The sequence below is a fragment of the Schistocerca gregaria genome, chromosome 2 (assembly GCF_023897955.1).
Source record: "Schistocerca gregaria isolate iqSchGreg1 chromosome 2, iqSchGreg1.2, whole genome shotgun sequence".
Lineage (NCBI taxonomy): Eukaryota > Metazoa > Arthropoda > Insecta > Orthoptera > Acrididae > Schistocerca > Schistocerca gregaria.
Window position 1 is genome coordinate 987721575 of NC_064921.1, and position 21024 is coordinate 987742598.

The 21024-nt window shown below is 39.1% G+C and overlaps 1 protein-coding gene across 1 annotated transcript in view; it reads left to right on the forward strand.

The window, feature by feature from the left end:
- Nucleotides 1-17314, forward strand: part of LOC126335476 (alsin) — a 181602-nt gene extending 164288 nt beyond the window's left edge. Inside the window, exons 13-14 of the mRNA XM_049998794.1 lie at nucleotides 15545-15727; nucleotides 15865-17314. Of these exons, the coding sequence (XP_049854751.1) occupies nucleotides 15545-15727; nucleotides 15865-15912 (231 nt within the window). The 3' untranslated portion in view covers nucleotides 15913-17314. The remainder of the gene's footprint in view (nucleotides 1-15544; nucleotides 15728-15864) is intronic.
- Nucleotides 17315-21024: the final 3710 nt, after the last annotated feature.

The window sequence follows — 21024 nt, forward strand, 5'->3', positions numbered from 1 at the left end:
TCCGAGTTTCGACCACTGCATTGTCATACATTATCCAACGAAGTAAACACAAATTCCGTATTGTTCATCTTCGAAAGTAGCAGAATTTCAATGTACTACGAAAATCCGACTGGCAAGACTGGGATGTTTGTCAATATGGCCAACTCTACGTTCTGAATTTTTTCCTACCTGTGAGAAGAGATGGTTGCTAATAGGAACCTGATGAAATGTGAATCACATACAGTATTCTCTTCACCATAAGAATACGAATATAACATTTTTGCCATGTATTCTTTTGTGTTTGCTGCTATCTCATTTAAATCCTGTCTGCCTAATAAACTACGAAAGTAGAGTGAGACAACAGCAAACACGGAAGAATATACGAATCGTGTCATGTTTATATTCGTATTATTCTTATGCCTAATAGTGAGACAGTCAGAAATGAAGCACGGCAACTGACTAGATTTTTAAATCTAATATGACTCATTTTTGTGTGCAGAATTTGATGTACTAAAGAAGCGGCCGCAAAGATTTTCAAACGGAGAAAAATTTTCGCCTAACTCTCGTTCAGAACATGTTCTATCATACGCAGACTATTATTTGGTTCTTGTTGATCATTATCAAAGAAAGCAGCAGTGTAAGTAACAACAAATAGCAGTCTCTTGCCATTGTTTCGCTAATGAGACGATTACTCTTTTTTTTTTTTTTTTTTTTTTAATTGTAAGCGGCGGTAGCGCGCACAAAAGCAAGCCATGCCACGAGTGGCGACAGGCCGTAAACACGCACTATCAGAATGCGACAAACAATGCATGACACAGTACAGTAATGCATTTTCAGCTTAGAGTGACGTAAACACCTATAACAAAGAAAACGGCACTTATCAGATTAAAGCAAAATCAGCAATCGATTCAAACCAGACGAAGCACGTGAAAAAGGAAGGGTACCCGTATAAATATAGACGGAGTGCCTGACGCACAGCAATGGCTACCTGGTAAAGCTTAAATGCTGAGCTTTCGACTAGAACCAAACTATTGTAGCTGTATCGTCATTCATTTGACCTAAATTGTGTCTCATATTACAATGGACCAACTTTGTTTCGATTTGGAGGTGCTGCCTAAAACTCAACTCTCTACTTGAATTTAGAGTCTCAAATCTCAGGTGCAGCTTAGATTTTGGAAATTTTTGTTTCCTTATTTCGAGCCTCATTTTTTAGGTGCGGCTTAGATTCGAGTGCGGCTTAGATTCGAGTAAATACGGTATGTGTGTATACTGCTGACAAAGGCCTTAATGGCCGAAAGCTATAATTGTGTGAATCTTTGTGTTGTTCCTATTGTGACTCAACATCTCCACTATATGGTGAGTAGTAACTTTCCTTCTCTGGTATTGAAACAATCAAATACGAAATAAAAGCAATGTCTGAAACCTAATACTCATTTAAAACTCAAGGCTATAGAAATAAAACATGGCTACAGGCTCCCTTCATCTCTCTGTCACCTGTCAGCTGTGTCCCCTTATCCTCATAACAAATGGGACATTCTGAATCTGAGACCTGAATTACCTGCCCCTCTTTTCCAACTAACCCCAACCTTTCTCCTTCCCCCTCTTAGGGAGGAACAAACTGTTCCAAAAAATGAGTATGGTAGCCATTCTGTCTTCTTTTAATTTTATAGTCTTTTATTTATGTTTAATATTTACTTTAAAAGCAAGTAAGCAGCAGATTTTTCAAAGTAATACCTTTTACGATGTTAACAAGTAGTATTTAGCAGTTTATTGGTAGTTGATTATTAATGGAGTGCACAGAATTAGTTTCTAATATATGCTTCTCATTGTTGGTGAATATCTTGACTTATTCACATCCCTGAAAGTACATCATCATGGTGGGATCTACAGAACGTGATGAATGAGTGAAACCTCCTGGCTCAGTTGAGAGCAAGAGGTCCAAATAATATGAAATGGTATTTTTATATTATTCTCATTTTAATGGAATACAGCATAAACAATGATGTCTTTAGAAGGAAGAGCATATGTTTAGCCTGGACAAGGGTTTGAAAGATAATTGGCCCTTTTTCTTTCAAAAAATCAATCCTACAATTACTTGTGTTGATTAGGGGAGTGAAGAAAACATTAATTTTGATGCCTCGACAGTGATTTGAACCTCTCTATTCCCAAGTGCAAGTACGTTCTCTTAAACCCTTGACCCATCATGCGCAGTTCTGATTTTCCTAATTCAATTAATAGAAAGTTTTATAGATGTATTAAAAAATTGTAAATGATTTGCAGATTAGCCCAGTCAACAAGGACCAAAAACTATCAGCTGGGGAAATTTTTGTGTAGTTGGAAATTTTTGTTCAGTGGTAAGGGAAAGTGTCATGATGATCATAACTAAAAATCCTGACTGTTAGGGCAAGAGTTTGGTGATGGGAGGGATAGAGATGGAAGGCAGGGGGGGGGGGGGGGGGGGAGGTTGTAAACATCACTTTTTTTTAGGTTTTTTTCATGAATATCTCCAAACCATGGCATCTAGTGAAAATGTTTCCCAGAACAAATAATAATATTTCTTCTCTAGGTCAATAGTGTTTTAATCATATAAAATTGATGTTTATTGTTAAATCCAGTACATAAGAAACAAATAGAAAATGAATGTACCATATGTAAGTGCAGTAGAGTCATATTAAGGGATAAATTGTGCTCTGGGGGTGCAACAGGGTAATGAAATGATTGTGTGGCATTGATTCTGGGAGTCCCCACCTGAGGAAGTTCAGCTGCCAAGTTGCAAGTCTTCTCAGTTGACACCACGTTGGGTGACTTGCATGCCAATGGTGATAATGAAGTGACACAACACCCAGTCCTCAAGGGGAGAAAATCACTGACCCAGCTGGGATTCGAACCTGGCCCCACTGCATGTCAGTCGGATGTACTGACCATCAGCTAAGGAGGTGGACTGTAACACATTGAAAAGGTGGGGGAGGAAAATAGAAGCATGACAAGAGGCAGGCTGCTGGATTGTGTTCATTCACTTCCCTGAAGTGCAAGCAGGCAGTTCCCCATTCTCTCTACCACACTATGCCACAAGCTATAGGGTGTTTCATAAAGTTATACTGACCCTTCCACAGCTCACCGTATAATTACAGGCGGCACAGTGTGCAGACATGCTTGGGGGTGTTTATTTTCCACAAAGTGTGTTAAAATTACATGAAATACATATACAAACTGCTAATAATACAAACACAAGGAAAGCATATGGACAGATTCTACATAAATCTACAATGCTACAGGGGAAATTGATTCTTATCATCCTGTAAAGTAGCTGTAGCATTCTTTCAAGGAAGGTGATTTTATCCTTCATGGGCACTGCTTGCTATTCAGTTTACAGACACGCTATAGCTCCCCAGCATTTCGTGTCCAATTCTCTGATGAGAGTAGGCAAAATAATTTCACTGAGCTCATGTTTATACAGTGGAGGTATTTTCAGTTTATTAAGTGAGTACTTATCTGCAGTTGTTAAGTGAGGTTTTGTATAAAATGCATTTCTATAAACAATGGCTGAGAAGTGCTTAATTTAATTGTGATGTTATCAGTGAGCTATATAATGTTGGTGGGAAAGGGACTGAATTGCTAAATGTGGCATCTTGCTGCTTTCTGTCATTAACGGCATATTGTAAACCCTTGTAATGGTGTTGAAGTCACTTGGTGATGAACTATTGAATGACAAGAAAGGTACAGCACTTACCTCACCATTAATTGTGTTAGTAGAAACTACATAAATCTCTTCTTTTCTGTAATTGTAGAGCGAGTTGCACTAAGTGGAGTCACTTACCACACGTACACAGTATATCTTCCAAGACGGCTGTGAATCTGTTGATGGAAAGGACTGGCCATGTTCAAGTCTAGAACAGTAACCTGTTGTAATGCATTGTTAACCTGAGTTGGACTGTCAGAAGTTTTATATCACCTAGATGACCTAATTTTGTTTCAGAAGTAGCCTCTTAGTCGCTTCAGATGTTGGGAGAGCTGAGGCTGGGGTGATGCGTTTGATACCCTGAATGTGTGAAAAACATTCCAGTCACTGTTAGTACAGTGAAATCAACATTGTCAAATACATATTGACAGCGTGTTACACTTGGAGCAGGCTCTTTGGTGTAGTAGACAGCTGACAGCTCCAGCTGTTCAGCTTTTTTACGTAATTGCTCACTTAACAACTGCAAATACATACTCACTTAATAAACTAAAACTAACTCCACTATAAAAACACGAGCTCAGTGAAGTTACTTTGTCTGCTCACATAAGAGAGCTGGACACGAAATACTGGGGAGATATAGTCTGTCTTCAAACTGACAAGCGATCAGTCCGGATATGAGGGAAGTTTTCTTTCCCAGAAGGATGATACAGCCACCATACAGGATGACTAAGAATCAGTTTCCCTCTAGCATGGTAGAACAGTGTGCACAGAGTTACATAGATTCTGTCTGTAGTAACACTGTTCACGTTTTAAGTCGCACTTCACTTAGCGTAGACCGGGACTGTGTCCTAGGCATGCCCGATATTAACTGACTGGGCATGGCCCGTGCTGCCTGAGTTGTTGTTGTTCTTGTTATTGTTGTTCCGCTGGCAGAGGTCCCGTCCGAATTCTCGCGTGCCCTCTGGTGGATGGGACTCTACTTGCGGCAACTACCGTCCGTGACGCACCGTGCCGATGTGCGACTCTCGCGATCTTTCTGATGGCTACTGCACTGTCCATACATGTTTCTTCCATTAGTGTTATTAGCATATTAGCATTTTACATCTGAAGTCCCTGTAGTGTTAACGCACTTTGCAGAAAATAAATGCCTACAGGGACATCTGCACACCTTGCTGCCAGTGATTTATAAGGCGAGCTGTGGAAGGATCAGTATAATGTAGTGAAACACTCTGTAGTTGCTTTTTGTGTAGTAGTGCGATAAGGACAAGGGAATGAAGGGAAGTGCATGACCACAATCTGGCAACCTATCTTCCCTCACACTTCTAAATTACATTCGCACCCTTCCATACTATTACACCCCATAAATTATCCCTTAATATGGTTCTACCGCACTTAGATGTGGTACATGCATTTAATATCTGTTCATAGCCCACTTCATTTAACAATAGACATCAATTTTAGACCATTAAAATACTGTTTTAATAATCTACAATTTTTCCATCATCTGCAATGTGGAAACTATTAGTCCTAGAGGAAAAATGAATAGTACCTTTTTTGCAGGAAATTTAATGTGGTTTCATTATGACTGGGAAACATTTTCACTACAAGCTATGATTTCAAGACAATAAAGAAAAACATAAAAAAGTGACACCTAACCCAGTCACCCCTACCTCCACACACACTCACACTCCACTAGTCAGGATCTTTAGTACGTTACTCATGATATCTCCCCCCCCCCCTCCCCCCTCCCCCAACACACACACACACACACACACACACACACACACACACACACACACACACACACACAAATTGAGACTACACATATGTTTCCCCCCAATTTTCCTTTGTTGACTGGGTTAGGTGGGGAATAAAGGTACCATTTATTTTCCAAAATGTTGCTAGGTAAGTTTATGACACCAATACTCACGACACAGTACAATGTGTTTACTGCTGCTATCAGATATATCATGGAAATACCATTAGAATAGGTGACATATGTTCACTCATTTCTTCCTTACCTCATCTGCAAGTGGAACCTGTAAGAGTAGAACATGTAACAATATGAGTTCTCTACACTATCTGCTATACAATAACTTCTGCACCAGTTATACAGAAGTAGACACACACTAGCTGATCAGGCATATGCAGATACCCCTACATAATACAGAATTGATCACCAGACCATCAAGAGAAGCAGACCTACCAGTATAAAGGGAGGCAAGGAGTATTGTGTTGTCAGTAGAAGAGCAGTAGCAACGTACAGTTTGGTCAGGAGAGCTTAGTGACTTCAAACGTGGATTTGTCATTGATGTTACTTGAGTTACAAATCCATCAGGGACATTTCAATACTTCTAAAGCTGTCTGAGTTGATTCTTGATAATGTGATTGGTAACTGGAAACACAAAGGAACAGCCACAGCTAAACCAAGATCAGGGAGACCACATGTACTGACAGGCAGGCATTGCTGAGCATTGAGGAGGATGGTTGTGAAAAGTCGGACAAAATCAATGGAAGGGATCATTCATAATTCCCATGTGTTGCCAGCAGTCCAAGTAGTACAATGACTGTGTGTGGAGAATTAAGAAGAATGGGTACTAACACCAAGCAACTCCTCATGAATCACACATTTCTGTAGTCATTGCTAAGAGATGCTTCGGATGATGTAAAAAGTTAGATTAGATTAGTTTTTCGTTCCATAGATCCATGTTGAGGAGATCCTCGTGGATGTGGAACATGTCACCATTTTATATATATGAAATAACAATACTAATAGTATAAATATATACAACACATCATTTGTTTCTATTAAAAAATTCGTCAATGGAGTAGAAGGAGTCTTTCAGGCTCCTTTTAAAGTGATCTCTATGTGTAACTAAATTTTTTATGTTTGCTGGCAAATTATTGAAGATGAGTGTTCCTGAGTAGTGGACCCCTTTTTGAACTAAGGTAAGCGCTTTTAAGTCCTTGTGCAGATCATTTTTGTTCCTAGTATTGTATGTATGAACTGAGCTGTTTGTTGGAAAAAGAGATATATTATTTAGGACAAATTTCCTTAAGGAGTAAATATACTGAGAGGCAGTAGTTAGTATACCCAGTTCTTTGAAGAGGTTTCTACCAGACTTCGTGAGTTTACTCCACAAATAACAAGTATTACACGCTTTTGGGCTCTGAAAACTTTTGTTTGACTTGAAGAGTTACCCCAAAATATTATACCATATTACATTATGGAATGAAAGTAGGCAAAGTATGCAAGCTTTTTCACTTTTATGTCGCCTATGTCTGCTAACACTCGAATTGCAAATACAGATTTGTTCAGGTGTTTCTGCAGTTCTGTGGTGTGCTCCTCCCAACTGAATTTATTATCAAGTTGTAATCCCAGGAATTTAAGACTGTCAACCTCTTCTATCTGCTCTTCTTCGTACTTTATGCATATGCTGGGTGGAAACCTCTTACAGGTTCTGAATTGCACATAGTGATTCTTTTCGAAGTTTAATGTCAGTGAGTTGGCTTTAAACCATTTATTAATAGCCATGAAAATATCATTAGCAGATCTTTCTAGAACTTCATTCGACATGCTATTTATTACAATACTTGTGTCATCTGCAAACAAAACGATCTCTGCTTCTGACAGTGTAACTGATGGGAGATTATTAATGTCATGTCCATTATACTGGCTACTGAGCCAGTGGGTGTGTTGGACCTTCTATTGACCTACGGACCCACTTGAAGATGTCTCCCGCAGTCGGAGACGAAACGTTGGGAATTGAGACAAAATTCATCAACCGACCACGGCATAACAGCCCGGACAAGTATAATGGACATGATATTTCCGGCCGTGAAAGTCTACATTTTAGATCATTAATGTACACAAGAAAAAGCAATGGCCCTACTGGACAGTGTATGACTGGAAATAAGTAGTTTGGAGTGATGAATCATGCTGTAACCTGTGGTAGTCCAGTGCAAGGGTTCGAATTCGGCAAATGCCTGGAGAACATTACCCATCACCAGTGCAGTGGAGATGTTATTACTAGGCCTCGGATTTTAATGACAAGTCATATTTTTTTCTGAACTATAGGCTGAATTTTAGAACAATTTATACACAAATCTAGACATTTTAGTGTCGAGAAATGTATTTTGATTGTGCATATAAAGTCATATTTCAACAAATTTTAGTAATAGGTCATATTGTGGCTAACTTTTAATATATAATAGGTCATATTGCGGCTAACTTTTAATATATAATAGGTCATATTTCCATCAACTTTTTGCCAAAAATGCATATACTGTTTTTCTCGTATCTTACGGGACACATGAATAAGAAAATGAATACGTTGCTCACGAGACGATATTTAACGTGCTATTATGTAAGATAAACAGATAAATTAGTACACAGCCGCATTCGTCAGGACTGTAGCAGAAAATCGGTCTACCACAACAGTCATTACGCGAACATAAAACATTGTTGCGCAGAGTCGACAATACACTCTCAGAGCCAACAAAGGCGGCTTCTGCCGTAATAAGCATCGCAGTCGCACAAGTGCTCCCAGTAATCAGTTTGAATACAGCCTTTGCCTTGTTCAACATGCCTAAAACAAATGCTCCGACAGCGTGAAGTTGCGAGGGTATGTTCGAGAATTTTGAGAGAAGTTCTTTAGTACAGATGGGAAAATATTATTTTGTAAACTGGTGAAGTTAAAGTTAGTGCAGAAAAGCACTTTAATGTGCAACAACACTGTAGTACCGCTAAATATAACAGCAGGCAAACACTGTTATTTGGACAGACAGGTCAATCATCAACCATGGAATCATTCTGCAAGGATTTGTGTGAGATGATGGTGTCCTACAACATCCCATTGGAAAAGCTGAAGAATCCACATTTCAGACTGTTCTTGGAGAAGTACACAACACATCCAGTTCCAGATGAATCTACACTGAGAAAGAACTATTTATCCGTATGCTACAATGATGTGCTCAACAAAATATGAATTACTGTTGCTGAGCAAAAGATCTGGCTGTCGATAGATGAAACTACGGATATTAGTGGGTGATATATTGCAAATGATGTTGTTGGTGTTCTAAAAGTTGATGGCCCTGGAGATATGTTCCTACTAACGTGTGAAGCTCTCGATAGAGTAAACATTTCGACAATTGCTATTTTGTTTGACAACTCTCTAAAGCTACTGTGGCTGGATGGTGTGAAAAGAGACAACATTTTGCTGCTTCTAACAGATAGTGCTTCATATATGGCTAAAGCAGCCAAAGGGCTTCAGATTCTCTACCGCAGTATGGTGTACGCCACTTGCCTTGCACATGCGTTGTACAGAGTTGCTGAAGAGGTGCGATCAAATTACCCTGACATGAACAAATTAATTTCCTGTGGCAAGAAAATCTATGTGAAGGCTGTGCTACGGGTGCAGAAATTCAAGGAACAAGCACCGTCAATACATCTCCCACCTAAACCTGTTCTTACGTGATGAGGTTCTTGGCTTTATGCTGCTGAGTATTACTGCACCAACTACACCCAACCCCTAAAGACAATCTTCTGTGAGCTTGATAGCGATGAATCAAGTGCTATCAAAATTGTGAAAGAATTTTTTACAGATACATTGTCTCGAAACTTGGCATAAATCAATGCCAATTTTTCAGTGATATCAAAAGCCATCAAACAACTGGAAGCTGTTGGCACTCAGCTATGTGAGTCCTGAGTATTGTGCAACATGTGCAGAATGACTTGGGCCGAGCTCATGGTCATGTGGCTGACAAAGTTAAAAACCAAACTGCAAATTATTCTCCAACGGAATCCTGGATATTCTAGACTGTGCAAAATTAGTGACAGTCTCTCAGGGAATGCCGCGACATTTGAAGATACTGAAACAATGCTGAACTCCAGTGACCTGGATGCCTTCAAATACGCTCCAGTGACGTCTTGTGAAGTGGAGAGGATCTTTTCCAGGTACAAAACTATCCTCAGCAACAACCGTAGATCTTTGACAAGGGAAAACTTGAAAATGCACCTTGTATTCCAGTGCAACTTTGCAGATACTGAAGATTGACATACGGTATTAAATACTTTATGGTGAATAAAAAATTAAATAAACGAACAATAATGCTTTAAATAAACATCTATTAAGTCATATTTTATTTTTAAGGTCATATTTATGTAAGTTTTACGTCATAAATGCTTGCATATTTCACTGTTTTGTAGGTACTTAAAATCCAGGCCCTAGTTATTAGAGTATACCGATGTTTTTCACTGTTAGGATGTGGTCCCTTCATTATACTTCAGAAAGCACTAAATGCAGAAGGATATGAAACATTTTACAGTATTGTGTTCTGTCTACAGTAGGAACAGTTCAGAGTCAGTGACTGACTGTATCAGCATGACAGTGCACCCTGTCATAAAGCAACCTCCATGAGGCAGTGGTACGTGTTCAGTAGCAGTCCTGAAATGGATTGGTTTCCACATGTCCCAACTTGAACACAATGGAATGCCTTTGTGAAAAGTTGAGACTGTCAACTTCTTTCCAGACCCCACTCTCCAACGTCCTTACCTTCTCTGGTTTTGGCTCTTGAGGAAGTAGGGTCTGACATTCCACCGCAAACATTCAGACACCTAATTGAAAGTGTCCCAAGCAGATTTCCAACATCATAAAGGTGAAGGGTGGACACACTCCATAATAATGTCTACTTGATACATGTCCGGATACTTTTGACCAGATATCTTATTTGTAGATATATTATCTTGCGTAGAAAAAGTATGTTAATGTTTATACCCTAAATGTAATGCTGGTTGATGTATGCATTATTATTCTAATTCATGATATTGTACAAGGTTTGCAACTTTAATAGGTGCAACTATTTATCTGCAGGTCGTACAAAATAGATACGTGTTTCAAAGTTTTACTGATCTTCAAAGTAGTCACCAGTATTGTGTATAACCCATTGCCAGCGATGTGGAAGTTTAGGATACTTTTCACATTACCATTTGTGTTGACAGTTCAAGCTGTGTTATTTATTGCCTGACAAATTTGTAGCAGTTCTGAAGCGAATGCCGTGAAGTGTTTCCTTCAGTTTAGAAATCGAGTTGAACTCATGAGGGCTTAAGTAAGGGGAGTGCAGTAGGTGGTATAGCACTTAGCAGCCCTATCAGTCAAACAAATCAGTAACAGCTTGCACTGTACGTGCTTGAGCACTGTCTTGCAAAATGATGGCCAGGTCCTGCAGAAAGAGCCATCACTTCTGTCTCTAAGCTGGTCGTAGGTTGTGTTCCCAAAATGAATAGCATAGAGACAGAAGTGAAGACACTTTCTGCAGGACCTGGCCATCATTTTGCAGGACAACGCTCAAGCATGTACCGTGCAAGCTGTTACTGATTAGTTTGACTGATGGGGCTGCTAAGTGCTATACCACCTACGGCACTCCTCTGACTTAAGCCCTCATGAGTTCAACTCAATCTCTAAACTGAAGGAAACACTTCACGGCATTCGCTTCAGAACTGCTACAATTTCGTCGGGCAATAGATCATGCCGCTCGAACTGCCAACACAACTGGCAATGTAAAAAGTATCCTACAACTTCCACATTGCTGGCAACAGATTATACTCAATTCTGGTGACTACTTTGAAGGTCAGTAAAACTTTGAAACACGTATCTATTTTGTACGAGCTGTAACTAAATAGTTGCCGCTATTAAAGTTCCAACCCTCGTATTACATCAATTGGCTACAATGATTTTTCTGTTTCTACAGGCTTGGACACCATTGTATGATAATGACAAGTATCTCATAATACTTTATATGCCGGGTGTCTAAATCTATGCAGTTTAACATGAAATACTAATCATCAATATGTAAATTAATGTTTTTGTGAACCTTCGATCTGAGAGAGGCTTCAGAGACAGTAGGAATAAATCCACTAGATTTTATGTGACTTCTGAAAATTTCACGGCGTATTTGTTCTTCTAATAATTTCCGGGTATGCAGCCGGATCCCGTCGACATTCTGCCACGATATTTCGGCCCAGAGACGTCTGGCCATCATCACTGAAGATCCCAGGTGCAGTCGCGGTATTTATGCCGAATCTCACGCATGCGAAATGTACTGGCATCCTACAGTGCATGCGTCAGGTGTTGACATGCGCGGCATAGCCGAGTTTAGCCATTGTGGAGGTTTTCATCATCCGATATTACATGCGCTCGATGTATTAAGGTACTGAGAACACCGGCTGTTTGTGCTGGAGATACAGATCTGTGCGAGTCGGTTTCCTATACACAGAATGTCCTAATTACCCATCATTTTTATGGCGTACTAGCGTCTAGAAATGGTAAAGTGCCATCTTTTTCAATCTCCATTGTGAATTTGATGTTCTCATGTAATGAGTTTAAATGATGAAGGAATTTCTCCAGTTCCTGTCTGCCATGAGGCCATACAACAAAAGTATCATCTACGTACGGCCAGAAGACTGTAGGCTTTAAGACAGCAGACTCAAGTGCTTTCTCCTCAAAGTCCTCCATAAAGATATTAGCTACCACAGGGGACAAAGGGCTCCCCATGGCGACGCCGTTTGTTTGTTCAAAGAATTCGTCATTGAATAAAAGATACGTCCATCTGCGGCAACTGTCGATATCGGCAGTAGCAGAGCACTGTATTTCATTGGCACATTCAATGGAATACAATGGAACAAAACTTTTAGCTACGGTTTCCGGATTTTGGGATTCTGTAATCAAGGAATCAGTGGAATTATGTCTTGCCGATAATCTTATAAATCATGACAACGGCTTTCAGCTGGATAAAAATTGGAATCCTGTTATTAAAATTATACAATCACAGCAGAATCGACAGTGTCATTAGATACTCAATGACTAGATGATCTTTTATTTTCACCACCATGGGCAGCACGTACAACTCGGCTATGCCGCGCCTGTCAACACCTGACGCATGCGCTGTAGGATGCCAGTACATTTCGCATGCGCAAGATTCGGCATAAATACCGCGACTGCACCTGGGATCTTCAGTAGTTGTGTACTCACCTGATGATGGCCGGACATCTCTGGGCCGAAATATCGTGGCAGAATGTCGACGGGATCCGGCTGCATACCCGGAAATTATTAGAACCACTAGATTTTATTTGTGAGGACACTTAAAGGGACAAGTTTGTAGTACTCCACCCATGGAAGTACATGGCCTAATGGCTCATCTGCATGCCGCTTTAGCAATGGTGGATGCAGGTGTGTTGCTTAGGGTCCAGCAAAGTGTGATCAACTGAGTGGCAAAACTTTTGCGAATGCTTTGAACATGTTCTCTAAAGTGAATATTGCTTGTCGGTGTATTTAATGGCTCTGTGAAGATGAGCCCCAATGTCAAATGTACAGAAAGGAGTTACTGTATGTAGGGTAATGTGCAATCTAGTGCAGCCTACCTATTGTGTTTTAGTACCTCACTGGATGCGCCAGTGTTACTGTATCCACTATTATTTTCTGTTGTCTTTATTTGTGTCATTGGCAAAACAAAATGGTCAGTTATTTCTATATGGAGTTCATATTATGTCTTAATGTTTAAATAAAGGTAAAAGTAACAGGAAGAAATAAACAAGATATTGCACTGTGGAGGTGTAAATTGGATACATAGGATACAGTCTAATCCTTCAACTGGGAAGAAAAATGTTTGGCACTAATGCAACTTGAACATCAGCGAGTCTGTGTATCTGTTCCCCACAGCATTTTTTCATCTCACTGAGCTAATGGGAGAACTCAGGCATATTGCAGAGTTCATGCTACCTATTCTTGACCACACTGAAAGCAGTTAGTGTGCCAGAGTCTCGGTTTTTTAAATTGCATTTCTGTTAAACCTTTTGGCAGGACTATGTTTTGTGAGATACAATTTTGTCGTCTGGAATTGGGATGAGAAATCACATGCTGACTGCCAAGTGTGGCATTTTTTCTTCACCCTGTGGAGTCAAGCAAAAATGGACCAAAAAAGTTATCACTGTCATTCAGAATTAATGTTGATGTGTTACAGTGATATCATCATACAATGGAATGAGATTACAAAAAAAGCCTAAAGTTAACTGTGATAAGTGTGGTCTCCATCTACATAAGAAGTGTAGCTATTGAGTCTGCTTCCCGTCAAACAGTAACCCATGATGAATGAGTCAAAGATATTTGCTTAACTAGTAATGTATTTGCTTTTTTAGTTAGTTGAATGCTGATTGTAAGCAAAACTGCAGATATTACAAACTGGTACCTAAGTAGGAACTATGACCTACTAAAATCACGTCGCAAAGAGCATAATTCTTTGTCGTATTAACAATTTTAAGAGCTCTATGTGCTTGAAGAATCTGTGCAGTTGAATTTTTGTACTGGCAAAGTAAGAAACTATTAAGTTTTATTATATTTATTTAGTTTTAGTAGCGACAAAGGTCAGAGGAACAAAGGAAGTCGTCACTGCTGACACACAATATTATTAATATTGCTTGTTTAGATAGTCAAATAAAACGGGCTTGTTTTAGCATTGTTATTTTATGTCATAGTTATTCTTGAATGGCTGCTTTCATAGTCTCCTCCTCCTCCTCCTCCTCCTCCTCCCATTTCAAGCAGTCGGAGTTGGCCTGTTCCGAAGCCAAAGTAATTCTGTTTTTGTTATCTGATACATTCTTGTGTTCTCTCTTTTAATGAACATCAATGTTTTAAATTATGAAAAGTTATATTAGTCTGATCTCACAACACATACACGTTTTGTGTACTATAATTCAGATGAAAAAGAATTGTATATGTTTTAAATGGTTTATTTCTGTTGTGTGCCAGAAGGAAACAGTATTTGTGATATTCTATAACATTATTAAGTTTTATCAGATTTCAGGTAACTGGAAAGAATATTGTTTTCTGTTTAAATGTGTGTACAGCATTTAAGGCATCATTTTTTTGCATTAACTTCCTTGAATATAATTTAAGTTCAGTTGATACACTATTTATTTACGTGGCTCAGAGCAGAAGAGGCTACATAGTTACCTATTCGTGGATAGAAACCAGACTGCAAGGCGCCTAATGCAAGTAGAGAGATTAGGTAACAAGAAAGCAGCACTGAGCACAGCATGTATGTAGCATATTTGGAGCAGCCGAGGAGTTTAAAAGAACTGACACGCACACTAGCTCTGATTGAGTCAGTCTCAAGGAGAAGCATTTGTAGTCCCTTGAGTCTTCTATCGATAGCTATGATCAGCAAAAGATAGGCAAGTGTTAGAAGAAAAAAATACTCTTGGAATAAGTAGACATCCAGAACAGTACATCATGCAAGAGACAGCAGGAGAGGTTAGAAGGTTATTGAGTATTGAAATGCTAGAATTTATTCTATATTTGTGGATTTTTGTATGACTATAGAAGAATTCTTTGTAATAAAATTTTAGCAATCCCCGAAGGAATTATGACCCCATTGGTAGAAGACTTACAGTGTCAAAATTTCTTAATAACACACATTATCCCCACTCATGCACTTATCCAAGAAGATGCTGCTACAGCGTGTTCATTATTGCTGATATCAGAGCACGACCCTGTGTGCCATATGTCAGTGAAGTATGGCTAAAAGCAGATAAAAATTAATTTAAAATATAGAGATGTGTGCGCTCTATCACTTATCATGTTCATTTATCTGTGAAACTTTTCATTAAGCAGAACTCACTAAAGAAATAAGTTGTGTGTGTGTGTGTGTGTGTGTGTGTGTGTGTGTGTTGGAGTGGCAGGCTAGTGTAATATATTTAGGGGAGCAAAATGTAGTCTAAAAATACTTCAGGCGACAACATAGTGCAACTGCTTGTTTTTGTGTAGGTGATACGTGCACAAACTGAATCGTACCACATGGGTCTATAGTTGCATTATCTCTGTCCCATTTCAGGCTGTTCAGAAGGAACTGGGAACAACATATCTATGGACAATGGATGACTTGTTCCCTGTGTTCCATTTTGTTGTTGTCAGGGCAAGAATTCTTCAGCTTGGTTCAGAAATTCATTTTGTTGAAGATTTTATGGAACCATATTTACAAAATGGAGAACTGGGAATAATGTTCACAACATTAAAAGTAAGAGATCTGCATCCTGTTCTGTAATTTCACACCTTCTGTCTACTTTTATAATAGTCCTATATATATGAAATATTATTAACAGTAATGGATGGTAATTCTTGGGATTCTATACATTTCATCTTTACATTTTTCAGGCTTGTTATTATCAGATTCTACAAGAAAAAATCAGTGTGAGCATGTAAGAGGACACCTTTCCCCAGCATGCTGAAATACTCTACCAAAACATGTATATTTCATTTGTGCATCTAAATACTGTATTTTAATCATTTAAAGCACTCCTTTTTATATAAAAAATGTACTATTGATATACTGTGATTTTTTTAACAAAATCTGTAAGAAACTTTTATACTACTGTGACTGAATGTATTTTTGATATGTGTTATGAATAAAATTGTTTGTTTTTGGTGCTCTTTAGGCTGTGGAATTAATTTTATTTATATGTATAAAGTAATTATTTTGAAAGACATAAATATGTATTGTACCTGAACTTAGGAAAATGAGCACTAGATACATATCTGTTTAGCTTAGTATTACTTATTTAGACAATCAGATAAAATGGCCTAGTTGTAGCATTGTTATTTTATGTTGTAGTTACCCTTGAATGACTATTTTCATAATCTGACACATTTTGTGTTCTCTCTCTTAATGAACATCAAGGTTTTAAATTATGAAAAGTTATATCAGTCTGTTCTTACAACACAAGCACATTTTTTGTGCACTGTAATTCAAATGAAAAAGAATTATACATGTTTTAAAGGTTTATTTTTATTGTGCCATGTATTGTTGCAAGGAAACAGTATTTTTAATATTTTATAATATTGTTAAGTTTTATCAGATTTCATGTAACTGTAAAGAATAATGTACCTGTTCACCATTTTAAATGCATGTAGCAACGTGTGAGGTGGCCTTTTCCCCCCATGAAAAGATGTACATACCTTAAATTATGAACAACTGTAACTTTTTTCCCCGCCTGTTATGAAGTTAATGATTTCCTGACCTGTTAAGAAAGTTGATTGAAGCATCAAATTTCTTGTACATAATTTAAGTTTAAATGATACACTATTTATTGTGGCAAGACTTAATTTATTTTTCTCATTTCCATTAACCTAGTAACTCTATCCACATTTCCTAATATTTCAGTACGGCATAGCAAATAAGAATAATAAAAAAGGACAGTTTTCTTTAACAGTTAAGTTTGTTAGTGCAGTATCATATTTTTGCATGAATAAAAAATTGTTTTGTTAGTGACGCAGCAGTATTTAAAATCTCATTTGTTTCTGTGACATTCTTGAAAAATCCTCACACGCTATATATTCTGAATTTAAACACCATTAAATCTGTTTTTTACGCTCTTGTACAAGAGTTTTACTGTTTGGTTAATTTTGCTTGTCTTCAGTGTGTTCACTTTCTACTGCATATATTTACAGATTATATGCTCATTTCTCTTATTTTAATTTGTTTATCATTATATCTACGTTGTGACTGGATTGTGGCACACACAGCAGTCATAATCAATGTTTTCTGGACATACTGACTGTTCTTCACACCCTGCTGACACCCTCAATAAATATCCTTGAACTGAAATATTTTGTTAATTGAAAACGTAAATCAACATTGTAAACAACATTATGTTGCCAACAAAAACCAACTCTGTTTCCCACTGACACTAAGTGTTGCTCAAAACTCCCTATTTTCAGATTTGTTTGTTCTGAATCTGACTACACTGCACAACAATAAAATTGAAAGTACTTGAGACACCAAATAAAATGTAGCTGGTACCTCTTAGGAGAACCACATGGTATAAATATGATAATATTGGTTAGAAAAAGATGATGTGACTTAGCAAAAAAAGCGCTGGCTGGTCGATAGACACACAAACACACACACAAAATTCAAGCTTTCGCAACCAACGGTTGCTTCTTCAGGGAAGAGGGAAGGAGAGGGAAAGACGAAAGTAAGTGGGTCTTAAGGGAGAGGGTAAGGAGTCATTCCAATGCCGGGAGCGGAAAGACTTACCTTAGGGGGGAAAAAGGACAGGTATAAACGCGCTCACACACACACACACACACACACACACACACACACACACACACACACACACACACCATCCGCACATACACAGACACAAGCAGACATATGCAAAGGCAGAGATGTCAGTCGAGGCGGAAGTACAGAGGCTAAGATGTTGTTGAAAGACAGGTGAGGTATGAGGGGCGGCAACTTGAAATTAGCGGAGGTTGAGGCCTGGCGGGTAATGAGAAGAGAGGATATACTGAAGGGCGAGTTCCTATCTCCAGAGTTCTGACAGGTTGGTGTTAGTGGGAAGTATCCATATAACCCGGACGGGGTAACACTGTGCCAAGATGTGCAGGCCCTACCCTTGTAACCGCCCCCGGTGTAAAACCTGTCCCATGCACCCTCCCACCAACACCTACTCCAGTCCTGTAACCCGGAAGGTGTACACGATGAAAGGCAGAGCCACATGTGAAAGCACCCACGTGATTTACCAACTGACCTGCCTACACTGTGAAGCTTTCTATGTGGGAATGACCAGCAACAAACTGTTCATTCGCATGAATGGACACAGGCAGACAGTGTTTGTTGGTAATGAGGATCACCCTGTGGCTAAACATGCCTTGGTGCATGGCCAGCGCAGTGTTACACCGTCCAGGTTATCTGGATACTTCCCACTAACAGCAACCTGTCGGAACTCCAGAGATGGGAACTCGCCCTTCAGTCTATCCTCTCTTCTCATTATCCGCCAGGCCTCAACCTCCGCTAATTTCAAGTTGCCGCCGCTCATACCTCACCTGTCTTTCAACAACATCTTTGCCTCTGTACTTCCACCTCGAGTGACATCTCTGCCCAAACTCCTTGCCTTTACAAATGTCTGCTTGTGTGTGTGTGTGTGTGTGTGTGTGTGTGTGTGTGTGAGTGAGAGAGTGAGTGTATACCTGTCCTTTTTTCCCCCTAAGGTAAGTCTCCGCTCCCGGGATTGGAATGACTCCTTACCCTCTCCCTTAAAACCCCCATCCTTTTGTCTTTCCCTCTCCTTCCCTCTTTCTTGAAGAAGCAACCGTTGGTTGCGAAAGCTTGAATTTTTTGTGTATGTTTGTGTTTGTTTGTGTGTCTATCGACCTGCCAGCACTTTTGTTTGGTAAGTCACATCATCTTTGTTTTTAGATATATTTTTCCCCCCGTGGAATGTTTCCCTCTATTATAATATTGATTAGATTAGATATGCATTTGATTCCATAAAGCCATAATGAGGAGATTGTGACGTATGTAGATCATGTGACTCATATTAGTAATCAAATAATGGAAAATCCTGGATGGAATGTAACAATATTATGAAAAGGATAGTTGCTACTCACCATATATTGGAGCAGAGATGCTGAGTCCCAGATGGGCACAACAAAAAGACTGTCAGAAAGTGAGCATTCAACCAATAAGGCCTTTGTAAAAAACAGACAATGTACACACACTCATACAGACGCAACTCGCACACACATGACCACAGTCTCTGGCAGTTGAAGTAATTAGTAAGCAATTGATATGTGGCAGATGCTAGCCAGCTGTAGGTCTGCTGCCTCTAAAAAACTACACATTCATCATCTACTGTACAGTCTATTTAGAACTTATCTGTTGAAACTACAAGGAAGTGCATATTTTGTATTAGCTTATTGCCTTGTTTATGTGAGAGATATGAAATAAGTGGTCATTGTAATGGGAAGATGCATCATTGAATAACATCTGAAAGGGCATAATTCAAAAAGTAGAGTTCCCATTATGATGTACTATTCCCTCATTTTCCATTATTTATTTTTATGATTTACCATCAATGATGTACTTATATTCTTCTGACTTTCCATAATAATGAAAGGAGATGGCCTGTTCTATAAAACAGAAACCATTTTTTTTTAAATCATGAAGAGACAGAAAAACTAAATTGAAACAAAATTATGCTTTGCTTTTGGAACTTGCATAGCAATATACCTTCTTGATTTCCTGTTCTCACTGAAACCCTCCTTTCCAACCTTCCTCTCTTCATCCCAGAGAAAGGAACTACAAGTTTCAAAAGCTAGGTAGCTTTTGCCTACTTTTTAAAAGTCTCTATTAGCAAGTTCTCAGAATTTTGCCCCCTGAAGGTAAATACTGGTCAACCACTCTGTCTCCCCCCCGTATACTTCTCAATTCAGTTCTCCTTTCGACATAAATAAATGCAAACACATTAAACAACTGAACGAATGGTGCATGGAGAAACATGCATTAGTTGTGCCACACAGGTGCTCACTGCTGTGCCAAGGATTCATTTGTTGGTGATGCCTTCAAAGGAGATATAATTGAGTGCGAGGATATAATTGATCACTGTAATTTTAGGAGTAATTGTTGGTCATAGCAATGTAGGTGAGGGAGGATATAGTTGGTCCTAGTCACTGTGACTAACTGTATCCTCCCTCTTGAACAGACATCCCACTAGAGAGATGGCGACTCGCAGGAGGTGCTCATCCAGAGGGAGACCAAATGGTGCGAAGAAGCTAAACCGTCTGTATACAGTTCCCAACACAGGTGATTGCATGCTGCTACTGGAGATGAAGTCCCTGGTAGATGATGGGCTGCTTCATCTGTCGCTGCAGCAGTTTCCACCTCAAAGTTAGCAGCTGATGGAGACAGCAGTGCTTATCATCATGTACGCACTGCCATATGGTTATGTCAGAGAAAATTAGTGAGCATCTGAGAATGAGGACCTGATTTGGGTTAAGGGATTACGTGTTATAAGAGGCTGCTGGCCAGTACTTCTTCAACAGCAACACCACCACCACCACCACCCTGAAAGAGACAACAGGCCGTAGCATCCAGGTGTCTCCATTGGATGGTGGTGATTTCATTCAGTCTGTTGTTGCTTAGTCAGCTACTGGAGGAGCCTAGCTAGAGCTGTAGTATTACCAGCTTTGCCGTTCAGAGGTCCTGGCTAGTTTTCCACTTCACCATCGTCCTGAATTAGCACTTTTACACTTTGATTACATGTTATTTCTTCATAAGGTGGGGTCATCACAATGATGGCATCTCCATCCATATAACATCATTTTGCTGCATTGGCACCAGGCAGTACAATGCTTCAGTTAGGTTATGGTGGAACAGTATGTACAAATTAAGGACAATAGAGAGTAACTATGTCATGAGCAAGGATTTATGGGCAAATCTTGATTGGATAGTGTTACAAAATTGAGGATCAGACTGCTTTAGTATATGGGAGATAGTGTGTGAATAACCCATTTATTCTTAAATGAATA